This window comes from Pygoscelis adeliae, unplaced genomic scaffold, assembly GCF_000699105.1.
Source record: "Pygoscelis adeliae isolate BGI_AS28 unplaced genomic scaffold, ASM69910v1 Scaffold213, whole genome shotgun sequence".
NCBI lineage: Eukaryota > Metazoa > Chordata > Aves > Sphenisciformes > Spheniscidae > Pygoscelis > Pygoscelis adeliae.
Window position 1 is genome coordinate 1,060,705 of NW_008824410.1, and position 10,131 is coordinate 1,070,835.

A 10,131-nucleotide genomic window follows, 5' to 3' on the forward strand; every position below is an offset into this window, starting at 1 on the left:
CTCTGGTCTCGGGCTTCAGCCCCAGCTCTGAGCCCACCTCTCCAGGCGAGAGCCCTCGCCCCCCCTCCGTAGCGCGGGGATGGAAGGAAGGGGCTCAGGCGAAGCAGCCCCCGACGAAGTTGGCGGCGATGCTGACGCTCGCGGGGCCTTGCGGGAGCAGGCGCGGGTGGCGAAGCTCACCGAGGCCCAGAAAGCCGAGCGAGAGCTCCGTGAGGAGCTGCAGAAAGCAAGGGATGACTACAACATGGCCACAGGTACCATGGGGAAGGCGTCCAGAAAACCCACCGCTATCCTAGCTACCAGCTTCATCTTCTTGCGATGCTGCTCCCCTTACCTAGAAAAAATTCTAGGTTACGTTCCCATGAGCACAAAACCTGCTTTCGATTGTTGCTCACAGGGCGGGGCAGAAATACCACTTATTTTGAAACCACTTTCTCTGCCCCCTTAGAAGTGAAGTGCAAGAGGAAACCCTGCAGGGGAAGCCCTTGAGCGGCATTCTGGGGCGTCCAGCAGCGTTTCAGCGCTCTGGCAAACCTGTGCTTGTGTTACCAGCTCTATTAGTCCTCAGAGTAGCTCCTACCTCACACGATGACATTTTTAATATATATTGCAGCAAAGTACTATGAAACGCATTGTTAACCAGCAGCACTGTGGCTGCAGCATTAAACTTCACCCACGGTCTACACTCAGATGGTTACAACAGCTCCGCTTATGCCTACCTGAAAAAGATGCCACAAAGCTTTTGGCAGGGATTCGGTTTGCTTACAGTAGTACTCCAACCTTCCAGGTGCCATGTCTTCCTTGCAAAGACAACTGGAGATCCAAGAATCTCAGCTTCGGAGAACCAAATCTGAAAAGGAAATGCTCCAAAAGCAGCTCAGAGAGCGAGAAAATCAGCTACAAGCCATGTCTACCAAGGTACTGCCCTGAGAGTGTGGTGGGCATCGCTGTTAGGAGAGCTGGCAGCGGGGAATTCGGGCTTTATGCAACAGTTCCCTTTCTCACAGGCAGGAGGTGCACCTGTGAACTGCAAAACTGAAGTGTAAAATATTTTCTCTTAAGTTTTGCAGTCTGAGAGAAGAACGGAAACACGAAGAAATGATGGTGACAATAGAGAAGGAGAACTGCAGTCTTCGACAGGTAAATTCGGTGCTAAGCTGCTATAGAAAATTCTTGTATTAGCTGCTTAGTTGTGCTTGTTTTAGGCTTGGGGGAGTTTGCCACATAAAACCCGCCTACTCAATCCAGTAGTTTTAGAGAAAATGCCACGTAATAACAGTCACCAGTACTGGCAAGGTTGTTAGTCTGTGGACTCTGCCCAGGAAATACAAGAAGCATTTGGACCAGATCCTGGGACGATGCGGCCAAGCCTGCTCACTTTCTTCCTCATAGTAACAGCTCGATTTCTGTATCTCCTCAGGTTGTTACAGAACAAGAATCCAAACTGGCTGAGCAGAACAAGCTGATCAGTGAGTTACAGGGAACAGTCAGCCAGCTACAGGCAGAGGTTCTGACCAGCCGATACCACATCCACAAGCAGCAACGGGCCCAAGACGCGATCCAGAGCCAAGCTGAGACACTGCAGCACAGGGAGCTGCGAACTAGAGTGGCGCTCGAATGCATCACCAGCAGGGTAAGCGCAGCCTCCTTCACCTCAGACTCCTACCTCCCCCTTGGGAGACACTTCAACCATTTCAAGCAGGGAATCTGAAAGCTTAGAGACATTCTTGGGCAGAAGCACAGTGGGAGATGCACCAGGGCGCTGCAGTCCTTTGCCCTCGGGGCCTGGCTTCCCTTTGCAGCCACGGGGCCAGAGGAGCAGGAAACTCAGTCCATTTGCTTCCCAGCTTTTTAGCATGCAGCTCTTATGTCGCTTACAAAGCAAACAGGCCTCAAAGACCAGAAACCCTTGAGAAACTCGAGTTCAGAACAGTTACATCACCAGATTTCTAATAACCTTCCAGACTCAAAGTAACAGGTGTCACCTTAAAGCCATTTCCTGCAGGCATACCTGCCTGGTTGCAAGCACAGAGCCAGATACCTGGGTAAGGGACTCGCTCCACCCAGAAACGCATCATTATCGCAGTACTTGCAGTGAAGCCCAGTCAAACTGCCCGTAATTCACATAAACAGACTTTCCATTTCATCATTCACTAGTACTTTGTCCAAGTCTGACCATGTAGTTTCTGTAGATCCATGCAAATGCCAAAGAATTGTATATAAAGACTAAACACACCCACTTTCCTCTTTTATCAAAAGTTTGAAAGGTATCGAAGCAAAATAATTCAGGCTACATTCAGTACGGCAGGCAGCAGGCCTCCCCAGGCAGAGGTCACGGATGAGGAGGTGCTGGAGGCAATGCAGGTACGTGGCTCTTTCGAACCCTGCTTCTAGCAGCTGGCAAGGGACTGATGAGGTAAGAGAACACTCTGCAGTACTGCTCTCCACCTAACGGGTTCCCACCTCTTTATACGTCCCTAATTTTCAGAAAATAATTAACGAACGGATGGAGTTCCATCAGATGCTGAAACAGAAAGGCGTCAAGGTCCCATCGCTCTACAGCATCGACACGTCTACTTCATCGCCTACCAGTGCTAAGGGAAGGAGAAAGAGTCCTGCAAGGTAGCATCTTTTAACGCCTGAAAAGCAGCCCTAACGGCCGAGCCAGAATACGTCGCCAACTTCAGGCTCCTGTTCCTTGGTTTTGAGATGGTGACTTACTAACAAATTAAACTCATTTTACTGAAATAAAGTTCTGCGGGAATATCTGATTCAATTGTTTCAACCGACTCAGAGCACAATTCACTGTAAATCATTGGTCTGTAGAAACATTCGACTTCACAGGGAAGCTTGAAGCACTACTAAGGACTGCTTGGCTACAAGTAGCTAGAAAGCGCTAAGTTACCATTTTTGCAGTACACAATAGCTGCTTTGGCAAGTTTGTACAGTTACATGACTGGAAAATTCACCAATGCCAACACAAGTGACAGTGACGTATGACTGCAAGAACTGTTTTATTTTTCCATTCAATATGCAAGTCCCAACACGTGAACATATTTGACACGGTATCTAGAAGTTCAGTTAGAGCTCGCTCTCATTTTTAACAGAAAAAAGTCAATCTGTAGGTCACCCCAGCTTATGGAGAGGTTTGCATTCATACAGGTAGTAGCCTGGATGTAAAAGTCACCCACAGATTTATTAGACAAACATTAGAACCACTCCAGCTACCTGTATTCTGGAAGGTGTCCCCAACACTCTTCACATGGCAGTGTGACAAAAAGCCCCAGGAGGGTCACGCTAGGCGAGAGTGCTTATATTCTGGGGAGACAGGGAGCTTTAGTAGTGTCGATGTAAGGCAGCATTAGCTCTCTGAACAGAACTGAACTTCACGACCAAGAATAAATTCAGTGCTCGATCAACAGTAACTCAATGGGTACACAAGGTCACTACAACTGGCATTTCCACAAGGATGGATGATGGCTCTGAAAGGTACTGGGACACACAAACCCCTGCAGTCAATGCAACTGACTTCACTTAAAAACGGAAGCTGTGGTTTCTGGGTTCAGGCATTAACGTCACTTTAAAACTCATTCCTCAAGTTCTGACAGCAATTAAATTTTCACAATTACTCCAGATATAAAAATAATATTATGCAGAATGAGACGTTAGCAAAGTAGTTTTGCATTCTGACTTCAGTACTGGTACATAGCACGTGACTTAGTCTCAATGCTGTCACCTACTGGATTTCTCAGTTTAGCTGCCAAAATAATAATCCAGCTGAAACATACCAGGAAGAAATAGTGATCTTACAGAAAAATGACAGCACTCATTTTATAAATGCTAAGATGTCATAATGATTTTCTCTACAAGTTAACGCATTCTGACTTCAAATACCTTCTCTGCCTTTAAGTTCACATTTGAAGATGCTGTTATCTCTACCTAGTCAGAATGCTGATGACTTTCTATTAAGGCTGAAAGAATGCAATACTTCCTTGCCGTAGCTTGATCAAATTTTGAAGTTTTCACATACCCAGGCAGGATGCACTGCACCTTTTCTTTAAAAAAGGCAAACCACCTCACTGCGTACGAGTTGCATTGTTGAATACGGAAAAAAAAAAAAAGAGAATTGAATAATTTTCTTAGCTTTGCTAGCTGCTAACGTATTACAGTCAGAAGAGAGGAAACTGTGGTTAGGTCCATTTTTGAAGGGTAAAGTACTTTCAAGTTTCCATCTGTGTCCACCACTCGAACCTGCTCCACTACCAATGGAAAATTCATCGGCTGTACATTTTGGCTGGGGTTCAAATTCCCTGGTCCACAAAGAGCATCAGATTCATTATCCGAGCCCGAGTCTTCCTTATTTTCCAAGGTAAATCTGTTCAGTTCTGCAATTTTCTGTTAAAAGCAAAACACAGAAAACAAGATTAATTCTGCGGCTAAGCCCTCAGAGCAACTCCAAGTTGCTTCCAAGGTGTGGAACTGGCCAGCCTCTGGAGGAACATCTGCATGAAAACATTCTTCAGTGGGTTAGCATCTTTCAGGAAACCAAAAGGGCTTTTGATGTTATCACTGCTGTGCTCTCCAGGAGGCCCCGCTCCTTCTGAACAGTTTAATTTTTTGCGTTTATCACAGAACTCGGGCTTTGTCAAAGCACTGGATTCTAAGCAACAAGAACCTGCTGCAGGATTGCCGCCGACGAGTTTGCTTTCGGACCGTTTGAAATTGTCTCTGTTACCACCTTGTGTCCATGTTGTGGTTTAACCCGGCAGGCAGCTGAACACCACACAGCCGTTCGCTCACTCCCCCCACAGTGGGATGGGGGGGAGAATTGGGGGAAAAAAAAAAGTAAAATTCGTGGGTTGAGATAAAGACAGTTTAATAGGACAGAAAAGGAAGGGAAAATTATAATAATAAAAAAAATGATGATCAAAGAATATACAAAATAGGTGATGCACAATGCAATTGCTCACCACCCGCCGACGGATGCCCAGCCAGTTCCTGAGCAGCGGTCGTCGCCCCCCGGCCAACTCCCCCCGGTTTATATACTGAGCATGAGTCGTATGGTATGGAATACCCCTTTGGCCAGTTTGGGTCAGCTGTCCTGGCTGTGCCCCCTCCCAGCTTCTCGCTGGGAGGGCATGAGAAGCTGAAAAGTCCTTGACTAGTGTAAGCACTGCTCATCAACAGCTAAAACATCAGTGTGTTATCAACATTATTCTCATCCCAAATCCAAAACACAGCACCGTACCAGCTACTAGGAAGAAAATTAACTCTATCCCAGCGAAAACCAGGACAGTCAACTACACAAATCAGTTAGCCTTCACCAATGTGTTCTAAAGGTTATGTTAACCGGACAAGAAAAAAATACATTTATCTTGCAAAATATTTAACAGCATACTATCCTGTACTCACCACATACCAAGTTTTACCCTTTTCAGTAAGAAAGCTTTAATTAGAAGAAAACACGTTGAATGGCATTTAATGAGACTGTCCTGCTGCTAATACAGTATCTGAAAGATAATTCTGTAATAACAATAGGACCAAGCAAGCTAATCGTCAGGCAGGCTGAGGTGAAAAATCTCCCTAAAAGAATTTATTGGCAGCAATTGAAGCCGTAAGATCACTAACAAGGGGAAGGTGTTGAAAGTCAAACCATAAATTTCCAATTGTGGTAACACAACATTATTCACCCTGGTGAGTTTTGAGGTCTGCCAGTTAGTCGGGATACAAGAATATAAAAACCTTCTGCGATACAGCAAGAATGGAAGAGTAAGTGAAGGAGAGGGAAAAATACTAAAATAAAAATCAACTTCTGTATTCTTCTCAATACATGTGAGCAATTACATGTTTTGTTAAGAAGCACACCAAGAACAGACAGGATTGTTTTACTGAACTACTTACCAGAATTAGCATGTCCATGACATCTTTGCAGATCTGTAAACTGGTATCGCTTGTCACTTCCAGAAATAGATTACGGGTGTCTCTACTAATCTGTAAGAATTTCACAGGTAAAGCAAGTAAGGAATCAGAGCATACTCGCCCACGGTCACTTGGCAACATTTCAATACACAAACTGAATGACAGACTTTTATTCAATTCAACCAGAGGCAAAGTACTGCCTTTCTTTACAAGTCAAAAACCATATTCTTGCCCTTCAATAAAGCCATCTCCGCAAAGGCAGACTGGTGCCTTTGGAATAGCTCGCCAGAGCTTTACAGATTTACAAAGGTAAAAATATAACTTCAAGATCCAGCTCAATCTGACAGTCTAGCAGAGAAGATTCAGGTTTTGAAGATTTATATTTGGAATGAAATCACAAGTTTCACAGAACTGCACGTATCTTTGAATCTGGAGTTAAATATCTCTCAGTAGAAAGAAACGCTGTTTAATTCTGATTAATGTATTAACATATTAATTCTGATTAACATATTTCCACTAACAGAGAGTACCTTTGTTTTCTCACTATTGGTTATTGGTGGGAAAGAAATCACAATGCCTTCGGCATCCACGAGACACGGGTAGTTATCTTTGCCATCCAATAACTGGAGATACCTGCCATGAAAAACAAAGACGCAAAAACCGAGCAACTGAAACAGCAGCTGGACGCAACGGCAGAAAATTGGGACAAAACCGAATTAGTGTGTTCCTGATCTACCACGTAGCAAAAACAGAAGTCGGAGCACTAAAATTCAGCAAAACGGTATCATAGTGATACAGCTGAGGAAGGCCACCAGCTGCAGGAAGCGATGGGCTAGAACCATAAAGTAACCTACATTTTAATATCCATGCTGTCAAAGTAGATAGACATGCTTCTAGTGCTTTCAGAGATCCCAGTGCTCAAACAGGAAAATCAGAGTCCACTGTCTGATTCTTCCAGACAGCTTACTTAATTTTCCCTCTTTCTTACTATGGCGATATACAGTTCTCCCATCATGTACTTGGCAAATTTCCCCAAGCCATACGAGCGACAGATATGGGCGGTCATCTCTGCACGAGCAGTAAACAGAACAGGGCAGTACCACACCCTGCTTTGTCGTTCATCTGTTACCACGTGCAGATTTACCGCACCTCTGATTTGCTTAGTTTATTGAATGTGCACGACATACACTTCATTCCTCATTTCCTTTCTATTTGCTATTCTAAATATATCTGTCACCTCTAAGAATAATTCGTATGACCAGAATTTACTCTTGATGCAGCTGGAAGTAACAGAAGGAAGGCACTCATCCTCCTCATTTTACTCCAGGTTACTCTTTACGTATAAATACAGCTCAGTGTTTTTCATCTCAACTCCTAAAAGCTCGCGCTGGGTTTGTTAGCCCCATCGCCATTACAGAACATGCTTCATAATACATTCGAGCACATTTTCTTCAGTGCTGTTTTTCCACGTGAGTTACCAAAATTCACATGAAGAAAAGCCACAAAAGATCAGTATACTGACTTGTGCAACCCAGAAACATTCTGACGCTTCTTCTGTTTCCTCTGCTCCTCAGCTTCTGACTGCAGCTGATGGAGAAGATCCTTTGCCTTGATCTCCTTTCGACCCAGGGGCATTATCTACACCGTACAAGAAAACAAACGTTTGAGTTTAAGAGTGACTCAAGACCAGGGTTGTTAAAACTCTCCTGTAAGCGAGGCAATAATTAAAACCATACTTCTGTATGCTGTCATTCCTAACACCTTATTCAGTATGGGAATACACTTTCTATTTCACATGGACTGCTATGATCACAGCGAGTTTAAACCTCTGCGTGAGCTCCAACACCCACCTGAAAAACAGGCTCATTTGCTAGTACTAAATCAGGCGTGGACAGTTTCCTTAGCCAGTTCCTTCACTGTCGTTACCTCCTGAATAATGTGAAAACCTGCTGTCTCGTAACAGAAGCCATGGACGAAAGGCTCTGTGAGCCATCAGGAAAACGAAGAATTCATTCCCGAGGACCATGCCATGTGCATGGAACAGTTGCAAACACAAAGTGTCTAGAGAGCAGAATGCAACAAAAACTTTGGGTCAGCCCCAAAGAGTCAGAATATCCTGACTGTTCGGTCCTCCAGTGAGGTGGGTTCTGGAGGCAGGATATCAATGGACAGACTGAAATAGGCCTAAATAAATAAGGATGACAAATTTGAAGTATCATTTTTGTATTCTGGATTGAAGTTACAAGTACAGTCTAAGAGCTTGTCACACAAATATACTGCAAGCTTTTTTTTTCCCCCCCTCTTCTTTGAAAGCAGCAACATAAACAACTCAAGACTGGGTAAATAAACAGAACCTGAGTTGATTTTAATTAGGTTACCTTGAAGGCTGCTGCCATTCGAGGTGCACTCATACGACTGAGCACCTGCCTTGCTGTATGACACTCCAGGCACATCCTAACATATACGGACCTCCAGGGAACATTAAGATGGTAAGACCACAACGCAGGAGAAAGGGTCAACACTGAAACACCAATACCTCAGTCACCCTAAGCCAAGGTACACATTAAGCAACATCAGAATGTTTGTAGAGAAAAAAACCAAAACAAACCCTGCATCTGCTTTCCATGATTACTTTAAGTCCTCAGACAGATGCACTCATAACTGGTCCTGGAGTAAAACTAGGTAGCTCTGTGAGGCTTGTTCAAGCAGGCTTTGTTACAGCAGGATAGCAAGAAAGTTAGCACAGCTTTGAAATTAAAGTTCCTGGAGTTAGTTTTACGAGCATCTACAGGGTAAAAAAATTCTTTCCATTCTACAGAGTTCCAGAAAGCAAAAGGAAAAAAATTGGAAAGGCCCACCAATGCCACTGGCCCTACCTTCAGTTCATCAGGAGGCTGAACATCATATACCAGAGGACCTTTGATCAACTGCAAGTCGTGGGTGGCAATTGTGGCTGCTGTCCGCTTTTCACAGATGTCTTCGTGCAGTTTAGTCTAAAATGTAAAAGAATGCCATCAAATTATATCAAAAACTTCAACATGATTTATTCCTCCAAGGGTTCAGATCCTTCTATATTTAGCGTTTGCAGCATTGTCAGCTAGTTGAGTAACCCTTTTGCATTAAATGGAGCCCTTCTTTTCACCCGCAAAATAATTTTATATGGATTACAAACCAAACATAAAGATATTGAAGGACAGCACGCGACATGTTTCTCAACGGGGAGATAAACAGGTTTAAATCAGAGAACAATCACAAGTACGTGAGTCTCATAATCTGAAAGAAGCTAACACCTGCACCAAACGGACAGGCGAGCAGTATGCCAGGTGGAAGGTTAGGCGTGCAAGACAGTTTTAGCTCACATTAGGGAACCTGGAGCCAAACCAAGGTACGTTGGTACCGTGGACGTGGGTTTACTACTAGTTCTGAACAGGTTCCACGGCACTAACAAGCTGTCGTTACAGAGGCAACGCAAATGTGCGTGCGTTCATCGCCCTCTCGTGGCAATATCTCAGCTCCTACTGGGTTCTTCATCAACACCAGTCTTACTCATTACAGAGCAACCAGGCGGCACGCCGCTGGCAGAGGCCACGCCGCAGTGCCATCCCGCCGTACCCTCACCACCTGCTCGGTGAAGAGTTCACTCCAAGTTTCAGAATCTTATCTGCTGGAAGGAGCCTAGAACAGTCCGTTTCCAACGCTGCTAGCAACGTTCCTGTTGCAAATGAGTAACACAAGACCGCAGCAATTACCTGCACGGACAGGAACCTCTTCAGAGCGTTTCCCGCCTTTAAGTTCACTCCCTTCAGCACGCAGCACACAATGAAGGGTCGAACATCTTTGACGCCCGGGCTCGCTTTGACCACCAAGGGCGCAGGGTTTTCGGAAACGTGCAGAACCTTCACCAGCAGCTTGCTCGCCTCCTCCAGCTCGTCCTGCTCCCCATCCCTGCCATCCTTCTTCTGCTGCTTCTCCCTCTTCTTCTTCCTGGCCTCCTCTCTGGCACTCTCGGCCTTCCCCTTCCCACGGCCCCCGGCCCGCAGGTACTCCAGGATGGCCTTCGTCTGGCAGCCGTTGACCATCTTCTCCAGCCGCTTGTCCTTCAGCTGGTTGCCCCTGAAGTTGGCCTCCTTCAGCCGGGGGCAGTCGGCCAGCGCGGCGGGCAGCTCCCTCAGCTGGTTGTTGGCCACGTCCAGGCTCTGGAAGAGACAGAGA

The 10,131-nt window shown here is 45.3% G+C and overlaps 2 protein-coding genes across 2 annotated transcripts in view; one reads left to right on the plus strand and one right to left on the minus strand.

Annotated features, from left to right (window-relative positions):
- Window positions 1-1,091: 1,091 nt before the first annotated feature.
- On the plus strand, window positions 1,092-2,722 carry CCDC27 (coiled-coil domain containing 27). The gene is made up of 4 exons (XM_009320555.1): window positions 1,092-1,140; window positions 1,421-1,633; window positions 2,260-2,364; window positions 2,489-2,722. The coding sequence occupies exons 1-4, from the start codon at window positions 1,099-1,101 to the stop codon at window positions 2,624-2,626; spliced, it is 498 nt and encodes a 165-aa protein (XP_009318830.1). The 5' UTR covers window positions 1,092-1,098; the 3' UTR covers window positions 2,627-2,722.
- A 265-nt stretch (window positions 2,723-2,987) lies between these two features.
- LRRC47 (leucine rich repeat containing 47) overlaps window positions 2,988-10,131 on the minus strand; it is a 10,260-nt gene continuing 3,116 nt past the window's right edge. The window contains exons 2-7 of the mRNA XM_009320565.1: window positions 9,669-10,115; window positions 8,796-8,912; window positions 7,442-7,557; window positions 6,450-6,552; window positions 5,902-5,991; window positions 2,988-4,395 (exon numbers count right to left, since the gene is read on the minus strand). Coding sequence (XP_009318840.1) covers window positions 4,156-4,395; window positions 5,902-5,991; window positions 6,450-6,552; window positions 7,442-7,557; window positions 8,796-8,912; window positions 9,669-10,115 — 1,113 coding nt within the window. The 3' untranslated portion in view covers window positions 2,988-4,155. The remainder of the gene's footprint in view (window positions 4,396-5,901; window positions 5,992-6,449; window positions 6,553-7,441; window positions 7,558-8,795; window positions 8,913-9,668; window positions 10,116-10,131) is intronic.

Coding starts and splice junctions, on each gene's coding strand:
- CCDC27 (XM_009320555.1), top strand. CDS start 1,099: ATGATGGTGACAATAGAGAAGGAGAACTGCAGTCTTCGACAG. Junction 1,141..1,420: donor AGAACTGCAGTCTTCGACAG/GTAAATTCGGTG, acceptor GTATCTCCTCAG/GTTGTTACAGAACAAGAATC. Junction 1,634..2,259: donor TCGAATGCATCACCAGCAGG/GTAAGCGCAGCC, acceptor TTTTATCAAAAG/TTTGAAAGGTATCGAAGCAA.